At 49.1% G+C, this 21,851-nt stretch overlaps 1 protein-coding gene across 4 annotated transcripts in view; it reads right to left on the bottom strand.

The window, feature by feature from the left end:
• Positions 1 to 242: 242 nt before the first annotated feature.
• LOC144763614 (protein-L-isoaspartate(D-aspartate) O-methyltransferase) overlaps positions 243 to 21,851 on the bottom strand; it is a 243,623-nt gene continuing 222,014 nt past the window's right edge. For all 4 annotated transcript variants that reach the window (XM_078649378.1, XM_078649377.1, XM_078649380.1 and 1 more), the window contains exon 8: positions 243 to 970. Coding sequence is in view for 3 of the 4 variants with exons in the window: in XM_078649377.1 (XP_078505503.1) it covers positions 958 to 970 (13 nt within the window). In the remaining variant the exon portion in view is untranslated. The remainder of the gene's footprint in view (positions 971 to 21,851) is intronic.

Below are 21,851 nucleotides of genomic sequence, written 5' to 3'. Positions count from 1 at the left end.
GTTCAGATGACTCGTCCAAATAAGATACATGGGACAATAAATAAACCAGGCCCAAGTATTTAAAATAAGAGAGGCGTCGTTCTGGAGAATGCAGGTCTTGGTCCATGCACTAAGGTCTTTTTTTTTCTTCATTTTTTTGGCTGGAAAGCATTTGTTGCTTACGAATGTTAATGGGGTCCATCTTCGCGAATGGCATGTTTCTTTTGTACCTTGTATGCACAAACACAAAAGGCAAGGACACATTTTGTTTTGCTTTTATTTTTATTTGGCAAAGCATCATTGCATACGCTGTTCAGTAGCATGGGCATAGCATACACAGAACATGAATAGTAAATCAGGAAGTTGATAGAGCAAAGTGAAATATGAAAATCTGTGTCTATTATACCCGTTTTGAACAGCGAAGCTTACAATAACATAAGCGAAAATCCCGAATTTATTCAAGTTTATTATGTACAAATATCGGGCTGTGTAAATGTAGCAAAGCAGCAGGTTGTATTCACTACATGCTAGTCGATGACACCACTTCAAATGATTGAAAAAGGAAGCTCATCTCTGTTTTATCTATAGCATTTAGCAGACGTCTGGATATATATAGAATCTGGCAATGTGCACGTACTGTAGTGTCAAGGAGTGCATGAGCAAACAGAACCACGAATATTCTGAAGTTAAGTTAAAATTTAAAGTGTCCACAAATAAAAATAAATTGACAGATTCCTCTTCTTTAGACAAATAAAAGGCATGTAACAAAACGCTGCCGAATTATTATTTTGAACCATTCTCTACCAGATTAGCACGTTCAGCTTCTAGAAAAAAAATGATACAACACGATACGTTTCCATGCCGATCATAACAGCACAACGAAGTCCAAAAAAGCTGCATTGCTGTTTCAAAAAGCTTTTCGAATTGGAGATGAGAATCCCACTGTAATACTACGGTTGGATCAAACGGGTGGAGTTTTTATAATTCACCCCTGCAAAAGAAATGAAAGTGGTAGTTAGAACGGTTGCCGTAAAACCAAATAGAAGGCCAAAAGCCATTGCACATAAACAAGCACAACCCCCAAACAAAAATATAAAACTATTTAGCAAGCAATAGTACTGTGCATGTCAGCAAATGGTCGCATCACCTTATTCGTAGCGGTTTGAAATGATAAGCACAAAAGTCGTTGATCTTTCCGTTTTAGGGTGAAAACTCTTGATAAGGGGATGCCATAATCATTTCGACTGTTCGGTATTTGATCTATGTAGAATTTTCTAGTAAAACTACATAGTGTGTCTCCCTTCTGTAGGTGTCAGCATTTATGCAAATTAAATTCATTATTTTGTTTAGTCAAATGCGCAAACCATGCACAAACTAAGGCACACTAACAGTATTGAAACAAATCCTTTGCAATTTTCTTGTACCATTCCCTGAAAATTAAGGCTTCTATTTTCCTTAACGGAGAACAATTAAGACTTATTAATGTCTGAGTGCTTGTTTCTACTAGGTATCAGTGAAGACAAGACATCATTCACTGGTCCCCAAAAAATGAATATGTATGGTTGTCTAGGGGGTAATATGAGAATCAAAAGCAATTGCCTTAAACCTTCATCTAGCAGAGGATTTCTTGAATGCTGATTAGCCCTTTAGATTGAATCTCTAAAGTTTCAACGGTGAATATACTCTTCAGACACTAAAGAACAGGTTACTTACCTTCGGTAATGCCTTATCTGGTAGAGATTGTATCCAGCCACAGATTCCTTAGCTTAGAATTATCCCCAGGTGTCAGACTGGATCCAGAATTTTTTTTGCGAAGCAGTATTCCTGTGTGCCAGTGCTGGCGCTGTTCGGTTTCTCGTGTCGTTGTCAGTATTGTCTGAGTTTAAAGTAACAAGAGCGATGCCTACATTAGTGCCACCACAACGTGCTGACATCAGTTTCATTATGCGACTTTCCACGCCAGAAGCACAGAGTAACAAAGAGTACCAACCACTGGTGTGTGAAAACTAGGGCCCTCAAAGGGGAACATGCCCTAAAACGCTATAAATCCATTCACAGGGCAGGGGCGGATGGATGGGTCAATGAGAAATCTGTGGCTAGATACAGTCCCTTCCCGATAAGGCGTTACTGAAGGTAAGTAACTTGTTCATCTGCTACAGACGTCTTTCTGCAGACAATTTAACCTAGAATAATACCTCCCCAGAGGAGGGTCTACGGAATGATTTCACACTAGAATGTCCTGTAGGACCAAGCTGGAAAAGTGCCCGTCCCTACGGACCAGACAGTCCCAGCAGTAGTGCTTGGTAAACGTGTGTAGAGATGCCCATGTTTCTGCCTGGCAGATGCCCAGGAATGGAACTCTGCATGAGATCAAAGCCATCTAAGACAGCCCATTTCCAACCACCAAGAGGGAGCTCCGAGCATTTCTGGGACTATTAGGGTACTATCAGTGATTTATACACCAATACTCTGCGATAACTGCCCCCCTTACGGAAGTACTCCATAAAAATGTGAAATCCCAGACCCTACTACATCTGTCCGAAGAGATGAAAAAAGTATTTTCTCTACTGAAAGAAGCTATCACCACCAGTCCGGTACTTGCCTCCCCTGACTTTAGTAAGCCTTTCCTCCTACATACTGATGCCTCAGAATTAGGAATAGGAGCGGTCCTCTCACAACACTCCCCTACGGGGACAGAACACCCCCTACTCTTTATCAGTAGAAGGCTGTTTCCCCGGGAAGAAAATTACCCAACCATAGAAAAGGAATGTCTGGCAGTAAAATGGGCAACATTATCTGGATGGCCGCCCCTTCACTAACAGACCATGCCCCACTCCAATGGATGACCGCAACAAAGGACACAACCCCTGCACCTTGCAGTGGTTTTTGTCCTTTCAGCCATGTGTATTTTAGGTGAAACATAGGAGGGGTACAGCAGACTTTTTGACAGGAGTACTGCCTCTCCCCAAACGGGAGAAACCTGGGGAGAGGGTGTGTCACGGGTTTACCTCCCCTCGAGACCCTCAAACAAAACAGAGAGTTGAGGGAGACGTCACTCACCCAGCAAGTCCTTTTCTGTTTTCCCAGCCTGAAGACTGTAGCAAGTAGGGCAGCATCCCACAGGAGACAGTAATAGAGAGCGGCCCCTTTAACCGGAGCAGAGGGCTCGGAGACCCGCAACGTCACTATGACATATACTGCAGCTGGCCATTAGAGGGAGCCCGGTAAACCAACGAGGAAGAAGCCGGAAAACAGAGGAGTTGGAGAAACGGGGAGCCGGAGGAATCGAAGGACAGAAGCCTGCTGTTGCTTAAATCCGCAAAGGTGGTACTGACCAGGGAGCCAGGAGGCCTCAAAGACGGTGCTGCGTCCAGCCACGCTCTCGGAGGAGCGGGGCTACACAAGGTACAGGACCGTGTCACGGGGTGGGTGGGAAGGAAGCCTGTTGTTTAAGCAGCTCTCATCATCCCGCATGGGCCTCGTATCCCCTTCACATTACACTTACTAGCTGTATGATTGTGCATTGGTGGTCCCTCACTCCCTTTCCCTTCACTCGTAACAGTTCTAAAATCCTTACGGTCTCCATATCTCTTCTCTCCTCATAACGAACCGCGGAACCATCGGGAGGTGACGACCCGAGGGAAGCAAGGACACGATAGGAGAGACCGGCTTTGCTGGCCCCAAGGAGACGTGATAAGGCGGAATTATCCGGAGCTTGCTGCTGAAAGCCCATACATTTAATTAGACAATAGGGATAAGAGGCATTATCCTGACGTTACAGACTGACGTACTAAACTATAAGAGCATATAGAAAAAGAAATCCTGCTCTACATAAATCTCATGGGTCCGCCCATCCTTGCCTATCCTTACAGACACACACACAGAGCATCATACACCAACCATCCTGCACCCATACAAAGAGCATTTAACAATGTTCTACAGTGACACTCCAAAACCTTAGTCACACCATCATGCATCATTTCATGAACATATAAAACTATTTAATGAGTGTCTCAATCAAGTTATCCATTTTCATGTAATAAAGGTGAAATACAACATGGTTAAATGTAAAAAAATATATATTAAATCTCTTAATATAAACCATTTTTTTACAGTGGCTTTGCCATAACAACTACAACATTAAGAAATTCTAAAGTTATGAAATTCTTAAGTCAAGGTGCTACTTTTATCTTGTGTCCTAACTCCACCTTAATAGATCAACATTAACTATCAACTCAAGTAAAGTTTTGCTCAAGCAATACCCCTTGCCCGCGCCACTAGGTGGCTCCATACTGGCTCCGCGTGACATCAACAGCATTGTTTATGATGTCACGGTCACCTATATAGGCGCCTGACGTCAGGACTTTGTTTTTTTCTACGCCTCAAGTGTAGAGCCACGAAGTAACTGACTTAGTTGTGTGCAAAGGTAGAAAAAGGGGAGTAACCCTAGCCTTAACAAAATCAGTCCAAAAAGCGAGGAGGCATGGGTGGGCCCGTAAGGAATCTGCAGCTAGATGCACAAGTTACTTACCTTCGGTAACAATATATCTGTAAGAAACAGTAGTTAGTATTAGATTCCTGACCTTAGAATATCCCCAGAGGTCAGACTGGATCCGGTTAGTTTTCATCAGCAGTACCCCTGCGCGTCGGTAGGCGTCATCTGCGGCTCCGCCTACGTCGCCGTAATCGCTGGGATGACGGAGTACTTAGATGCCGCCCTCGCGCGCTGATGTCAGTTCTGTACATAGCTTTCCGCGCCAGTAACGCAGAGCCATGATAGAAACCAACACTGGTGCCATGAAATTAGGGCCCTGAAAGGGATGTCCTTAACCCTAGATATCGGTTCGCAGAACGGGGAGGATGGGTGGGGCGGTATGGAATATAACACCAACTACTGTTTCTTACAGATATATTGTTACCGAAGGTAAGTAAGTTGTGCATCTGAAAGAAACAGGTAGGTGTTAGATTCCTTACCTTAGAATAGATACTCCAGCAATAACAACCCCGGTGGTGGGTCTGAAAACCAAGATCACACCAGAAAGTCCTGGAGAACGGAACGGCCAAAAAAGCCATCTCTCTGGAATTGGCTGTCCAGGCAGTAATGTCTAGCAAATGTGTGCAGCGAGGCCCACGTAGCCGCCTGACAGATGTCCGGCAAGGGGACTCCCCGTCCCAGGGCAGTAGTAGCTGTCGTGGCCCGAGTGGAATGGGCACGCAGCCCAACAGGAGGCTCCTTTTTCGCCAAGGAGTAGCAAACCTTGATGCCCAAGACGACCTACCGAGAGATGGTCCGCTTGTGCACTGTCCGTCCCTTCTTTGCGCCCACGTAACCAACGAAGAGCTGGTCATCCACCCGGAACTGGCGTGTGCGATCTAGATAGAAGGAGTGAGCACGTTTTGGGTCCAGACGGTGGAGCCTCTCTTCCTCTTTCAAGGGATGCGGAGGCGGATAGAAGGTGGGCAAGGTGATGGACTGCCCGATATGAAAGGAAGTGACCACCTAGGGCAGGAAAGAAGGACGAGTCCTCAGAACAACCTTGTCCGGATGGACAGAGAGGAAAGGAGGTTTAGAAGATAGAGCCTGGAGCTCACTCACCCTACTGGCAGAGGTGACGGCAACCAGGAATGCAGTCATAAGAGTCAGAAGACGAAGAGGACAGTTATGAAGCGGCTCAAAAGGAGCGCACATCAGATACGTTAGAACAAGATTCAAGTCCCACTGAGGCATCACGAAGGGAACAGGAGGAAACATGTGTGATGCCTTTCAATAATCTATTTACAACAGGGGACTTGAAAAGAGAAGGCTGATCAGGAAGCCTTAAGAAGGCTGAAATGGCCGAGAGATAGCCCTTGATAGTGCCCAGAGCAGAGCCCTGCTGGGCAAGAGAAAGAAGAAAGAGGAGAACCTCTGAAATGGGGGCAGAGAGTGGCTCCACATCCTTTGCTGTGCACCATGCCACAAATTTGTTCCACTTGCAGGCGTATACCGTTTTCGTGGAGGGACGCCTGGCTGCCAGAATCACACCACAAACTTCAGGAGGCAAGTCACATGGCCTCAACTGTCGCCGCTCAATCTCCACGCAAGTAGGTGGAGACTGGACAGGTTCGGGTGGAGGACCGTCCCCTGCTGCTGCAATAGAAGGTCCTCCTTAAGAGGCTGACGAATCGGGGGATCCACTGACATGCTGAGTAGCTCGGGATACCAGTATCTTCATGCCCAGTCCGGAGCCACAAGGATGACTTGGGCCCGGTCTCACCTAATCTTCTTCAGGACTATGGGCAGAAGTGGTATAGGCGGAAAGGCGTACAACAGACCACAGCTCCACTCACGACGAAAAGCGCTGCTGAGCGAGTGCCGCCTTGGAAAATCCAACGCGCAGAACCCAATGACATTGCATGTTCTCTTCGGTGGCGAATAGATCTAACCAAGGTTCTCCCCACTGCTGAAAGAGACCTTGCGCCACGTCAGAGTTCAGACGCCATTCGTGATCCATCATGCACCGGCGGCTGAGTTAATCCACCCTGGCGTTCAGGGCACCTGTCAGGTGTTGAAACACCAGGGTAATGCCCTGGTGTTCCAGCCATTGCCAGATGCGCAGAGCCTCCTGACAAAGGGTCCACGACTCCACCCCGCCCTGTTTGTTGCAGTACCACATGGTGGTGGTGTTGTCCGTGAAGACCTGCACTACACTCCCCCGGACAGAGGGAAGGAATGCCTTCAGTGCAAGACGGATCGCCCGCAGCTCCAGAAGGTTGATATGGAGCCGGGACTCCGCCAGAGACCAGAGGCCTCTGATCTCTCCCCCCCCATGTGGCCCCCCCCCCATCCCAGGAGGGACGCATCGGTCACCACTACGTGCTCCGGTTGGGGTAGGGAGAGAGATCTGCCGCCAACCCAATCGCAGTTCGCGAGCCACCACTGCAACTGACTCGCAGTGCCCTCCGAGATCAGGACATGGTAGGACAGGTTGCTCCGATGCTGTGTCCACTGAAACTTCAGGTCCCACTGTAGAGCCCGCATCTGCCACCTGGCGTGATGCACCAGAAGGATGCAGGAGGCCATCAGCCCCAGGAGCCGCAGCATCAACCTGACCGAGACTCGGGACAAAGGCTGAAAGATCGGAATCAGAGCCTGAATATCCCGGACCCGCTGTTCGGGGGATAAACCTGAAACTGCGCCGAGTCCAGAACTGCTCCGATGAAAAGGAGCTTCTGAGAGGGGCACAGGTGTGACTTCGGCACGTTGATGGAGAACCCCAGTGAGTGCAGGAGGTCGGCCGTAGTCTGGAGGTGGGAGATGACTGTTTGGGGCGAGCCCCCCTTCAACACCAATCATTGAGATAGGGGAAGACTGAAACCCCTGCTCTGTGCAGGTGAGCTGCGACCACCGCCATCACTTTCGTGAACACCCGAGGGGCGCTGGTAAGGCCGAAGGTGAGCACGGTAAACTGAAAGTGCTCATGGCCTACCGTGACCCGCAGGTAGCGCCGGTGGGCCGGCAGGACAGGGATGTGGAAATAACCGTCCTGCAAGTCCAACGCTACCATCCAGTCTCCTGGGTCCAGGGCAGTTAAGACCTAAGCCAATGTCAGCATCTTGAACTTCTCCTTCCGGAGGAAGCCGTTGACGTTCCGGAGGTCCAAGATAGGGCGTAGGCCTCCTTTGCCCTTCTTGGGAACCAGAAAGTAGTGGGAATAACAACCAGACCCTACTTCTGGCCTAGGAACGCGCTCGACGGCCCCCTTGGCCAAGAGGGCCATAACTTCCTCTTGCAGAAGTTGCAAGTGATCCCCCGACATGTGGTGGTATTGCGGTGGCATGGCTGGAGGTGTCACCTCGAAGGGGAGGGAGTAGCCCTTTCTGACGATTTTCAGCACCCACCTGTCCGACGTGATGGTATGCCAGTGAAGGAGGTGATGGCGAACCCTGCCCCCCACTGGCGTCGAATGGGCCTGAAATGCCAGACTAGGAAGGCTTTGAGGCAGATGCTGCGGGAGCGAATGTGGACTGAGCCTGCCATTGTCCCCCGACACAGCCACGGCGGTTACCACGCCCGCGACCGCGTGAGACTGGTTCTGCGGCCTGTGGCTGGGTGGACGTGTGGGGGATGCCCCTTCCTTGGCCAAGAGGAGACGGCCATCGAAGGGCATGTCCATGAGCGTGGCCTGGACATTACCCGAAAAGTTGGCGGACCTCAGCCAGGCGTGGCGGCTAACTGGCACTGTTGTAGCAATCGTTCTAACCAGCGAGTCCGTGGTGTCAAGTCCACACCGGATTGAGTAGCATGCTGCATCCCGCCCTTCCGCCAGGGCTTGGGCGAGCCGTGCCCAGGCCTCCTCCGGACACTGTGGCAGCACCTCCGCAACCGTATCCCACAGAGAGTGGGTGTAACGGCCCAAAAGGCAGGCGGTGCTGACAGACCGCAGCCCCAAACTCAGGGAGGAGAACAGTTTCTTCCCAAACTGATCATACCTTTTGGATTCTCGATCCCGAGGAGCGGTCAGGAATGGGGTCACCAGGCTCTCGGGGTGGGGTGGGGTGAACGGACAGAAAGCAGGGGTCGCCCGGAGCCGGGCCACGTTCCAATCCACAGGGAGGCCTGTGGAGGGCTTGGACCAGGCGCCCATCAGAACGTCGGTGAGGAATTCGTTAAACAGCAGTAGAGGCTCCGAGGAGCTTGCCTGCGGTTTGAGAACCTCAGTGAGCAGGTTAGTCCTCACGGCCGCGACAGGGAGCTCAAGGGCCAAGGCCTTGGCCGCCCTGTTCAACACCACGCTGTAAGCAGCCCCCTCCTCCAAAGCCACGGAGGGAGGAGAGACGAATCCAGTGTTGGGCGAAGTGTCCAGACCACTGGTCTCCCCTAGCTCTTCTACCCGTTCCTGGCTCAACTGGCACTGCTGTGCCAAAGGGTCATCAGGCCCCTACCAGTCCTCCTCGTCATCCATCTCCTGATAAACAGGCAAAAATGATGGAGCCGGGTCGTAGGTGAAGGCCTCAACATTCGACGCCGGAGGCAGCGCAGACCCGGACCGAGATGAAACTGGGGTCGACGTCGTCCGTAGACCGCTTTGGGAGTGACACCCTCGGGGTCAGCACCAGCGGAGGATTCGTGAGGTTGACTGGCAACGACCTGGATCCAGGCCTGGATCCTGTGGGGCCCTGCGGCATCGTGACCGGAGTCGACGACGGTGCCGGGGCCGAAGCACCCAATGGTGCCGGGGCTGGAGCCGCCGGCCCTGAAGGCGCCTCGGCAGGTTCGGATGGAGGGAAGTGTGACCTCATGGTATGGAGCTGGACTGGCAGGTATGGAGGTGGACACAGCGCCTGCGGCTCCGACGGAGCCGAGCAGGTGGTGTCGCCCAAACCACTGGCCGCGTCTCGCGAGCGTCAGGGGGAGTCGGAAGAGCGATGACGCCTCTTCGACTTCTTTTTCGAATGCCTCGACTTACCTGAGGACTTGGAGCCCGACGAGTTGTGTTGACTCGTCGAGCGGCGATGACTTCGACTCCACGACCGGTCCCTCGCCTTCCTCCTCAACCGGGACCTCGAGTGGCGCAGAGCAGACTGCCGGAGCTCGAGCAGCTTATGGGACCGCTCCAGTCTAGCCTTCGAGGTCAAGGCCCGGCAGTCGGGGCACGACTTGTCATCATGGTCGGACCAGAGGCAATATAGGCACCAACAGGCGGTGACAGGCTTTACAACGTTTAAAGCCAGGCATCCCTAGCGGCACCGCGAGTCGAAGGTCAACTCGAAAAGTGATCAAAAAAGTTAGTAAAAAAATGACTAGAGTACTGCTCTTCCCAGATCTGCGCTTGCTGGGGCGGAAAAAAGAACTGACGTCAGCGCGCGACGACGTCATCCCGGCAATCACGATGCAGACGACGGACGCGGAGCCGCAGACTACGCCTACCGACACGCAAGGGTACTGCTGACGAAAAGTATCCGGATCCAGTCTGACGCCTGGGGATATTCTAAGGTAAGGAATCTAACACTAACCTGTTTCTTTCAGATAGTCTCTACCAGCAAACGCCTTACCGAAGGTAAGTAACTTGTTCTTCCGATTGAGACTTCTAGCTACTGATTCCTTACCTTTAAATTAGACACCCAAGCCATACTCTCCTGACAGTGGGCTGCAGACCAAAACCTCACACTAGGAAGTGCTGCAGGACCGAAGAGCAAAATGCCCGACCCTGCGGACCTGACTATCCAGGCAATAGTGCTTGGAAAACGTGTGCAAAGATGCCCACGTTGCTGCCTGAGAGATGTCCAGGACTGGGACACCCCCAGCCTTTCCCCAGCCCTGGTGGAATGGCCTTAATCCCTCAGGCGGGGATGCTTCTTAGCCAGGGCATTGCATATCTTAATAAAGAAAACGACCCAGTGAGAGAAGGTTCTTTTCTGCACTGCCCGACGCTTCTTCGCTCCCATGCACCCCACAAAGAGTTGGTAGTCAACCTGGAACCTTTTGTGCGGTCAAGGTAGAACGACAACACTCTTTTTGGGCCCAGATGTGTGGAGAAGCTCCTTAGAAGGCAAGGAGGAGCTAAGAAGGTGGGTAGCATTATAGACCAACACATGATATGGGGTCACAACCTTCAGTAAAAATGAAACATGGGTGCGAAGCACAACTTTGTCTGAGAAAGACATCATGTAAGGAGGCGTACAAGATAGAACCTGCAACTCACTCACCCTCAGGGCAGATGTTATCGTCACAAGAAAGACTGTCTTGATGGTAAGCAGCCAGAGGGGATAGTTGTGTAAAGATTTGAAGGAAGCACACAAAAATGGAGAACCAATTTAAGGTTCCACTGCGGCATAACAAAGGGCGTGGATGGAAACAAGTTAGCCAGCGCTTTCAAAAACCTATTTACAATTGGAGACCTAAAGAAGAGGGTTGGTCTGGCAGTCAGTGGCATAACAACTTGAGGGGGCCCCCCTGCAAAGTACAGGAAAAGGCCCCCCTCCAGACTTACTCAGTAGCTCTCGGGCCAGGGTCAATGTGTATTTTCAGTTGGCCAAAATACACATTTATTCAAGGTTTTCAGGGTCCTCTTGAAAGATCCTCTCAGCTTGTCTCCGTTTACAGTGTTTATATTCTTATAAATATTCAATATGTTGCACTGTAATCTATCAGCATATGTAAAGCACACAAACTACAATTTTGCTACAGCAGCGCTATAGAATTAAAATAAAATATATATATATATATATATATATAAAATAGAAATGTCCACTATACGAGTTATTTTTTGGTTATAGTGCACAGAAAGACACCTACAACCAAGTGTCAGACGTTTCTCGAAAAGTAGTGACTAGTTCACAATCCTGTCAGTTTCTGTGCATTTTGGAACTTCTAGTCTTGGCTTAGACTAGATAAAAGCAAAAACTGCAGGTGCCCGAATGCAAATGAAACAAGCATTTGCAATGCAATGCAATAGGTCTCGCATTTGCGAGAGTTTAAGCTACTTGCATTGCAAATAACAATGCCTTTTATTTGTTCTAAAAACTAAAACATAAATAAAAGACATTTTCATTTAGAATGCAAAATAGCTCAAACTCGCCTAAATGCAAGACCTATTGCATTGTAAATGCTTGTTTTAGGCAGGGGTGACTAAGTGATTAGCCTAGAATCACAGAATGTTAATTAAGCTGAACCCAAGACCCAACTAGGCTCCCCATTTCCTCAGTCTTTACACTGCACCTGTATTAGTATTTCGAAACTTTACAGCTTTTCGTGTGGCACGGTCTAAAGATGAAAACCTGTTTCAAGCCTGTCTAACTTCACTAAACTAAGACGTCCAGAATGCAGGTGGAATATGCTACTTACCAGTATGCATCTGTTCTTGGCATGTAGGGCTGCTGAATTCATATCTGTGCATGGATCGCCGCCTAGTGTTGGGTCCGGATGATTGCACATTGTTGTCCTGGAAGAGTCTTCGAAGTATCACAAGATAGGTGGCTCCTCCTCTGGACTACAGTGCGCATGGGCATCCTCTCCATCCTTAGATTGTTTTTCGCCATTGTGGCAGAGGTGGAGTATTGTACAGTAATGGATGTCCATGCAAGTAAGTGAGCGTTAGAATGAATGCGACAGGCACCGGGGAGGAGGGAGGACGATATGAATGTCAGCAGCCCTACATGCCAAGAACAGATGCATACTGGTAAGTAGCATATTCCGTTCGAGGCATGTGGGCTGCTGAATTCATATCTGTGCATAGAATGTATAGCAGTCTCTCCCTTAGCGGTGGCTACCTGTGCGAGCTGCAGCAGTCTGAAACAGAGTTTTTAGAACAGCCTGTCCTACAGCAGCTTGCTGTTTGGAATGTACATCCACACAATAGTGTTTTGTGAATGTATGTATGGTAGACCATGTGGCTGCTTTACATATTTCTTCTAGAGGGATGTTTCCTAGGAAAGCCATGGATGCCCCCATTTTGCGCGTTGAATGCACCCTTGGGGGAACTGTTAAAGTGTGCTTAGCCTTAAGATAACATATCTGAATGCACTTAACAATCCACCTGGCTAAGCCTGATTTAGAAATAGGGTTGCCTTTGTGTTGTGGTGAAAAGGCAACAAACAACTGTTTTGTCTTCCTAAAATCTTTTGTCCTGTCAATGTAATATAGGAGAGCCCTTTGAACATCTAGTGTGTGGAGGGCCCTTTCTGGTACTGACCGTGGGTTTGGGAAGAACACTGGCAGTTCTATTGTCTGATTGATGTGGAAGTGAGACACCACTTTGGGCATAAATTTAGGGTTTGTTCTAAGCACGACCCTATTAGCGTGGATTTGGAAGAATGGCTCTTGAATAGTTAGGGCTTGAAGTTCGCTAACTCGTCTAAGCGAGGTAATAGTCACGAGAAATGCCACCTTCCATGTTAAAAATTGAATTTCACACGAATGTAGATGTTCAAAAGGTGGTCCCATTAGTCTGGTTAATACTATGTTTAGGTTCCAGACAGGTGAAGGTGGGTGTCTTGGGGGGATTACTCGTTTGAGTCCCTCCATGAATGCTTTAATTGCAGGCACTCTGAATAGGGAAAGGTGTTGCCTGTTTTGAAGGTAAGCTGCTATGGCAGCTAAGTGTATTCTTATAGATGTATAGGCTAGATTGCAGCGGTGTAGACGCAAAAGATAGCATATGATATTTTGAGTTGATGCGTCTAGTGGGTTTATGTCATTGTTGTTACAGTAAATGACAAAACGTTTCCACTTTGCAGCATAGCATGCTCTTGTGGTGTCTTCTTGCCTCTTTGATAATGTTTATGCAGTCAGGAGGTAAGTTTAGGTAGCCAAACTCTATGACTTCAGGAGCCAGATTGCAAGGTTCAGCTGCTGTGGATCTGGGTGCTGAATGTCTCCATGGCTCTGCATTAAGAGACTGGGTGTTAGCTTTAGTCTTTGATGAGGCACCACGGATAGCTCTAGGAACGTGGTGTACCACGGTTGCCTCGCCCATGTTGGAGCAACTAGGATTAGCGTCATGGAGTGCTGGCACAATTTGCGTGCCACTAGCGGTATCAACGGTGCTGGTGGAAAAGCGTAGGCAAATTTGCCTGACCAGTTTATCCATATCGCATTGCCCTGAGACTGCGGGTGTCGGAGCCTTGCGGCGAAGTACCGGCATTTTGCGTTTTGTTTTGTGGCGAACAGGTCTATCTCTGGTTGTCCCCACTGTTGGAAGTATGGTTGAAGCACTGTGGGATGAATCTCCCACTCGTGCATCTGTTGGCTGCGTCTGCTGAGCAGATCCGCTATCCGATTGTCCTTGCCTGGGAGCTGTTCGGCCATGAGATAAAGGTTTCTTTGAATGGCCCACTTCCACATGCTTTGAGCTAGATGTGACAGCTGTGTAGAGTGTGTTTCTCCCTGCTTCTGTATGTAGTACATTGCAGTCATGTTGTCCGTCCGGACCAACACAGTTTTGTTGCACAGATGTACTTTGAAGGCTTTCATTGCCATAAAAATTGCCATCAGCTCCAGTAGGTTGATGTGCATCTTTTTCTGCTGCGTGGTCCATAAGCCCTGTACTGTGTGGTGGAGGACATGGGCTCCCCAACCTATCAGGGATGCGTCTGTTAGGACTATTTGTGGTACAGGCCACAAAACCTTTGCAAAGGACAGTCGTCCTTTGCAAAGGTTTTGTGGATTCCACCAATGCAGAGAGTTGTATGCACGACTGGTCACCAACACTAGGTCGTTTAATTGTCCTTGAGCCTGGTTCCATTGACGTGCTAGGCACTCCTGCAGCGGACGCATGTGTAGTCTTGCATGGGGGACTATGAAAATGCATGAGGCCATCATACCTATCAGTTGCATAAACACTCGGGCTGGGAGCGAGTGTTGGGGCGTGAACCGTTGGATTAGTGTCTGAATGCTGTTTATTCTGACAGAATTCGGCTGTGCCTTCCCTGCCAGGGTGTCTATCGTCGCTCCCAGGTATTGTTGTACGTGGGCAGGCTGAAGATGTGACTTTGGGTAGTTCAGCGAGAAACCTAAACTGTGCAGGAGGTGAATAGTGTGTGACATGTGGCTGGCACATTGCTGGGCTGACTGTGCTTGTATTAGCCAGTCGTCCAGATATGGATAGACATGAATATGCTGTCTTCTGAGATGTGCTGCTACTGTCGCTAGGCACTTGGTAAATACTCTCGCGGCTGTGGTCACCCCGAAAGGAAGGACTTTGAATTTATAGTGCTGATTTTGTATTGTAAACCTGAGATTTCCTGTGTGCTGGGTGTACCGGTATATGGAAATATGCGTCTTTCAGGTCTAGTGTTGCGAGGAAGTCTCCTTGACGCAACAGTGGTAACACCTGCTGTAGAGTGAGCATGTGGAAATGCTCTGATAAAATGTATTGGTTTAAGGGCCTGAGGTCCAAGATTGGCCTGAGAGACCCGTCCTTTTGGGGGATTAGGAAGTATAGTGAGTACACTCCTGTACCCTGGTGTTCTAAGGGTACTGGTTCTATGGCCCCTTTTTGTAGCATGCTGATGACTTCCTGCTGCAATAAGTGTAGGTGTTCTGCAGACATAGGACGGTGTTTTTGAGGGTATGTTGGGAGGTGTGGAGATTAATTCTAGGCAATAGCCATGCTGGATAATTTGCCTCACCCACCTGTCTGTAGGGATGTTTTCCCAGATGTGTAGGAACTGCTGTAATCTTCCCCCTACCGGTGTCACATGGTCTGGGGGTAGTGACAAGAAGTCACTGTTTGGTATTGGTAGAGGATCTGGTGGTGTTATTCCCTCGTCCTCTACGTTTGCTGTTATTGCCACGGTATCCACCTCTACTGTTTTTGTTGTAGGTGTTTTTCGTGTTCCCTTTGTTGTATGAGGTTTGCTGCGCTGAGCCTCCTCTGGCAGCTCCTTTGTTGCCGGAGCGACGAAAGGAGCCGCCTCTGTATTGTTGTGACTGCAAGGCTCCCATAGACTTGGCTGTCTCGGTATCCTTTTTCATCTTGTCCAATATTGTGTCCACATTAGGCCCAAACAAATAATCAGGGTTCACTGGCTGATTAAGTAAAGTGCTCTGAACCTCATTTTTAAAGCCAGAGATGCGGAGCCACGCATGTCGTCTGAGCATGACACTGGCATTGATAGCCCTGGCTGCTGTGTCTGCAGCGTCTAGCGCGTACTTGATGGAGGCGTTAGATATCAACTTTCCCTCTTGTATTAGGAATTCTGCCTGTTCTTTATAAAGGTCAGATAGATGTTGTAGAAGGTGCTCAAGTGTGTCGTAGCGTGCCCTGTAATACCTAGCTAACAGTGTTTGAAATTCTCCATATGTTATCTGCTTGAGCAGCTACTCTTTTGCCAGAAGCTTCCAAAATTTTAGACTCTTTGCCTGGAAGTGGAGCTTCGCCAGTGGTTTGAGAATTAGCACGTTTGCGTGCATTGGATACTACCAAGGAGTCCAAGGGTAGCTGTCCCTTAATATATGTAGGGTCCCCTGGTGCTGGCCTGTATTTTTTTTCTATCCTAGGGTTAATGACTCTTGCCCTAGTAGTTTCTTTAAATATGTCCCCAGCGTGTTTAAGCACTCCTTTCAACATTGGCAATGTTTTGACTGATCTTTCAGAAGTGTTGAAAGTGTCAAAAAGGAAGTCTTCTTCAATGGGGTCCGCATGCATTTCCACGTGGTGGTTGTATGCCGCTCTTTCAATTAATGCATTGAAGGCTGCTGTGTCCTCTGTAGGCGAGGTTTTTACAGGGTACACATTATAGTTTTGCGTGGGCTGAGAATCTGCAGGATCTACAGCATCAGTCCATGGTTGATTTTGGTTATCCTCATTGTCCACTGGATAATTATACATTTCACCATCATCATATTCCACATCCTCATCTGTGTGTGAGGGAGAATATGTATAGGTTTCTTGCATCTGTGTTCTGATAGGCTCAAAAAGAATTGGAAATGTAGAAGAGTCTTTTCTTTTTGAGTGGTATTTTGTAGTGTTCAGCCGAAGTGTCTGGTCTGAATTTCCTTTTTAATAGGGTAATTGTGCCAGTATCTGGGTCCACATACAGTTTGGACTGTTCTTCTGTTGAGGGCTCTTGCACTTCATGTGCTTGAGCGGTTTTCCTTTGTATAGCCTTTTTTGTTAATGTCGGTTCGATGTCCGTTGTTGGTTCGACCGACCTTTGCCGCATGTGCACCGGAAGCCCGAATTTTATCGGTCAGAGGGTCTTTTGTGCTTCGACAGTCTCTTTCGGCTGTATGACTTTTTTCGATGCCGTGATTGGTATCGACCAGACTGTTTTTGTTTGGTCAATAACCACGTTTTTTGCTTTGCGTCGTCTTCGGAGCTTGTTGCTTTGGAGCGATATTTTGCCTCGGCTCGATCGACCCCTTGGCCTCAACCCTTGTCTTCGGCTCGAGTGTTCTTGATTGCAACGTCTTCGGCTTGTCGACTGTTTGTTTCGGTTCGACAACCATCTTCTGCTGGAGTCCTTTGTTTGGGTTGCTTGGCGACGGCATCGATCTTGTCGGCTCGACGGCCCTCAGCTTAGTTATGTCCCTGGGCGTACTGGCTCTCGGCTCGACAGCCCTGATATGCGACGCATCCCTCTCGGCGGCCATTTTGTTTTTGGTCGGCGCCGATGGATTTGCGTCTTTTGGTCCGAAGAGTGGGAACTATCAGTTTTGGTTTCTGTTTTGGCTCTGAAACTTTCGGTTTTGATATTACCAGGGAATGGTAATGTTGCACCGATAGCTCTTGCCTTACATTCTTAGCCGGGCAGACTTGCGCGGCTATAGAATCGATGTTTTGATCTTGGCTAAGGCCTTCCGGCGATGCCTCGACCTGAGCCGTTGTAAGCGTTTCATTATATAGACTGGGTTCCGTACTCCCGGTTGGCCCCATGTCCTCGACGGCTCCGATGCCTTGATCGTCGTCCCCTACCTCGACGATGTCGTCTTCCTCGTCGACGTAGTAGTTGGAGTCACGTTCCGACCCCTGCTCCGACTGCTGGTCTGAGTCCTCAGCTTCGACGACCTCTTTGTCGTCTTCAAAGATGTTTTCCGGGTCAGGCGCTGGCTTCTGCATCGTCTGCCTCACTGCTCGACTCCGAAGTGTTTTCTTTGAACGAAACTGCGCACAAGCTAAGCAGTCGGCTTCATTGTGTTCAGGTGATAAACACTTGTTACACACAGGGTGTTTATCTATGTGTGGGAATTTTGAGTTACAATTGGGGCATCTTTTGAACGGACTTCGTTCCATTGACGAAAGGCCTCTGGTGTCGAAGAAAGGCCGCGTGGCCCGATTCGACGCTGTGAGTAGAAAATAACAGAAAGAAAGTTGTCGTCACCGATCGAATAACAATACCGATGACCCCGAAGGCCTTTTGGCCTTGTAGAAAAGTTTTTATCGATTCCAAACTCAGAGTTAGAAATCACATCCGAACCCAATAGCGGAAAAAACTATCTAAGGATGGAGAGGATGCCCATGCGCACTGTAGTCCAGGGGAGGAGCCACCTATCTCGTGATACTTCGAAGACTCTTCCAGGACAACAATGTGCAATCATCTGGACCCAACACTAGGCGGCGATCTATGCACAGATATGAATTCAGCAGCCCACATGCCTCGAACTTGTACATTTATCACCTCAGACACACATGTTCTTCTCAGTGAGTCACATTCATACCTGACTGACAATGTTTCCAGGGCCTTTCCTCCTTCACAAGTGAAACGCTCCTCAACGTGCTGTGGTGCTTGTACTGTCTGTAGTTCCGTTCTTTATGTGACACAGCTCCTACATTTATTTGCCTAAGTTATATATGGTGTCCTGGCAGCTCGCAGTGCAGGATCAGATGGATTCTTATATATGCAGTGCTAAGTATGAAAGGGCACGTCCTGGGCTGGCCGTAAACACAATAACTCAAGCCTGACATGATGCCATAGACTGACGAAATAGCTTTGTCTGTGGCGCCTTTCGCATGCTTCCTAAACCCACCCTTTTGCATGCTTCCTAAACCCACCCTTTCGCATCTTGTCACGGTGAGAGGTGTGGTCTGTGAAGCTTGCTGGCTCCACCTCACCCAGTGGCGAGATACTGAAGGGTGGAGTAACTGGTATGGAGTGGCATGCAAACTCGTACAGCCCGGGCTTGAAAGCTAAACACCCCCCAGTTTTATATAGACGCTCCAGAAGAAGGTGGAAAACGAAGGTGACCTCATGGCACTGTGAGGAAATACCAGGACTGTGCGTTGGTAAGTCCTCCTAGTGCTGAATCAGCAGGCACATTCTCGCGAAGGGGCATGTCTTGCAAAAATTCCCATTAATATACCCTTTGTTAATTTTAATTGTGTTTATTTACTTAACCTTGTTTACAAGTAGGCTAGGAAAGGAAAGGGGGCGCAGCTCCTGCGCCCTTATACAGGAGCCAAAAGAAAATCCGAAGAATACCCCAAGTTTATATTTGTTAAGAAAGGGAAAGGCAGTTACAAAAAACGATGCAAACCGTAATTGTTGTTACACGTGCAGCATACAACAGCTGAATCCAAAAGACCTCCAGCCAAGGTAGTGTCAACATCCAAGAGAAGAAGTGCTCTAGTAAAGTCTTTAGCTTGTACAACAATTCTCGAAATCGAAGTTCTGTACTGTCACAATCAACCACCACAATTAAAAGCAGGATGTTTAGAGAACCGCTGGTCCAACAGCATGACACTGCGTGAATCCGTCATGCGATGCTAAGGAAAAGAACGTGCCTGCCATCAACAAAAGCTTTTGCGCATGTGGTCCGGTTTATCAGATCCAGAGTTTGCAGACCCGATAATTCCGGGCCCAGAGAAACCCCAAACATTAGGTGTATCACTCTAGGCAATTTATTACAAGGGCCAAAGTAAGCTACTCTAGGCAAGACATCACAGGGGATGAAACATTCCTACAACACAACTCATGGATGATTAATGCACCTGCTGCGCAGAAACCGAACATCAAAAATGTATTTCAAATGAAATGGCTGAAAAATGCTCTTATACAGTGTAACTGCCAGCGAGTGGTGTTACCATGCTATGGTTCCATACCAAGTAAAGATTCTCACCGCCTGAATGTTAGTCAATATTGTACGTTAGCGCCATGTCCTCGCTTCGGACAAAAAAAACTCTGGATAACAAATATCTCATCATTTGAAAAACAAACAAGCAAAACAGAAAGTAGCTCCACAGTCAGGCCGGGGAGGAGACCTGGGAGGGCGAGGGCTGCCCGCGCATGCGCTGTACCTGGAACTTTCGCGGGTTCTGCGGCTCGTGCGGACTTGAAAAGCCGCCATACTTTAGTGAGTGCTGCGCGGCTCATGCGGACCAGGAAGGGGGTCCAAGAAAAAACAAAGCAGAAGTCCAGCGGGAGCCCACTCCCCCTTCGTGAATGCTGCATGGTGCGGCCAAAGCAGGATTTCAGGCGGAGCTCCTGTGATCAATACGGAGCCCCGCGTGGTGCTGCAGTAAGCCGCTAAAGACACGAGACCAACGCAAAGTCCCCACAAGTGCTAGTAAGTGGGCATGCTGTACCTTTAGAGCGCACGTACGCATTTAAAAAAAAATAATTACATGAGGCTGGTGAAGACGGAAGGGGGACGGGAGAGGGGCACATCGCGCAATGTGTGTGTTCACGAGCACGTTCACAGGCTCCAATCACCCTGCGATTGCCCATCTCCTGTCCCACTTCAGAGGCAAGTCAGCAACAATAGATCTCGCTGGCCACAGCGCTTCGCGCTGAGTCGCCAGGTGCGAGACCTAAAAACAGGACTGTGTGAGTCACTGGGAGAGCCTCAACTTTCAGGGATACCAGAGGGTGGAAGGACAGATTGCCGAGATGGCTTGCTGTGGTTGCCCCGCTGGTACACTGTGTATGTTGGTGCAATGTGGGGCTGGTACCATAGAGCAGGTTATGAACATGTTAAGGTCTGCCCTGGCTCCTGCATGGCATGCAGTTTCTTCAGTGGGAAGGGTCACCACTCGAAAATGATTTGCGCCCCAGCTCATCTTCAGTACCAGTGATTGCAAACAAGCTCTTTAGTTTGCACAAGTGCGCACAGAGTGCATCCTGGGACGCCCCCCACCCCCGCCCTTACTGTACTATAGGCACCAGAGTTTTAGAATTAGGGTTGACTTGTGGTGTAAACTGGTCACCAAAGATACGGACTGTTTCCTGACAGGCATTCTCTTTTCCCAGTTTGCGGAGGTTGAGAAAGATTGCACAGGACAAGAGATTACCTTGGCACCCATCTCTCGAGGCTGCCAGCAGTTGGCCAACAATGCCCACTGGTTTCTAATGTGGGCTTCGGATGAGAATAGCAGTAGTACTGTTGAAGAAGTATTTGTGGAAGAGCTTGAAACCCGGGGCTGACAGCCGTGGAGAATTTTGGGTTGCGCACAGTTTTCAAGCAGTACAGTAGTCCCCCATCACATTCCAACCCAAAACAAGTACTATTGCACAAGTTACTTACCTTAGGCAACGATATATCTGTAAGAAACATTAGTTAGCTAGATTCCTTACCTTAGAATAACCCCCAGGCATCCGACTGGATCCGAAAAGTTTTCGTCAGCAGTATCCCTGCGCGTCGGTAGGCGTCGTCTGTGGCTCCTCGTCCATCGTCGGCGTCGTGATCGCCGGGATGACGTCGGAGTACTTGGATGCCGCCCTCGCGCGCTGACAGCAGTTCTGTACATAGCTTTACGCGCGAGGAATGCAGAGCCATGCAAGAAAAACACTGGTGCCATGAAACTAGTGCCATGAAACTAGGGCCCTGAAAGGGATGACCTTAACCCTAGATATCGGTTCGCAGAACGGGGAGAATGGGTGGGGCGGTAAGGAATCCAACTAAGGAATATGCTACTTACCAGTATGCATCTGTTCTTGGCATGTAGGGCTGCTGATATTCATATCTGTGCATAGATCGCCGCCTAGTGTTGGGGGGCGGATGATTGCACTTTGTTGTCTTGAAAGAGTCTTCGAAGTATCACGAGATAGGTGACTCCTCCCCTGGACTACAGTGCGCATGGGCATCCTTTCCATGCTCAGATTGTTTTTCGCCATTGTGTAGAGATAGGAAAGTAAGAGATGTCCATGCTAAAGATAATGCTGCAGCTGCGACAGGCGCCGGGGAGGAGGGAGGGCGATATGAATGTCAGCAGCCCGACATGCCAAGAACAGATGCATACTGGTAAGTAGCTGTGACCAGGGGGCGGAGTGGCTTACCCCTTCTCCAACACCCCCTCGATGTCTGTTCCCCTCTTTCTCATCCCTACAGCAGCCCGAGGTCTGGAACGGGGCAACGCCTTGGGACTCATCCAACACTCGTGACGAGGAAGGGCGCTGTTTCTTTAACTGGACGGAGTTCGATCCCAGCCGCGCCCCCTGGTCAGCTGGGACGC

The sequence above is a fragment of the Lissotriton helveticus genome, chromosome 6 (assembly GCF_964261635.1).
Source record: "Lissotriton helveticus chromosome 6, aLisHel1.1, whole genome shotgun sequence".
Taxonomy (NCBI): Eukaryota; Metazoa; Chordata; class Amphibia; order Caudata; family Salamandridae; genus Lissotriton; species Lissotriton helveticus.
Note: the sequence above shows the minus strand (reverse complement) of the source record. Positions and strands in the feature narration are given on the sequence as shown.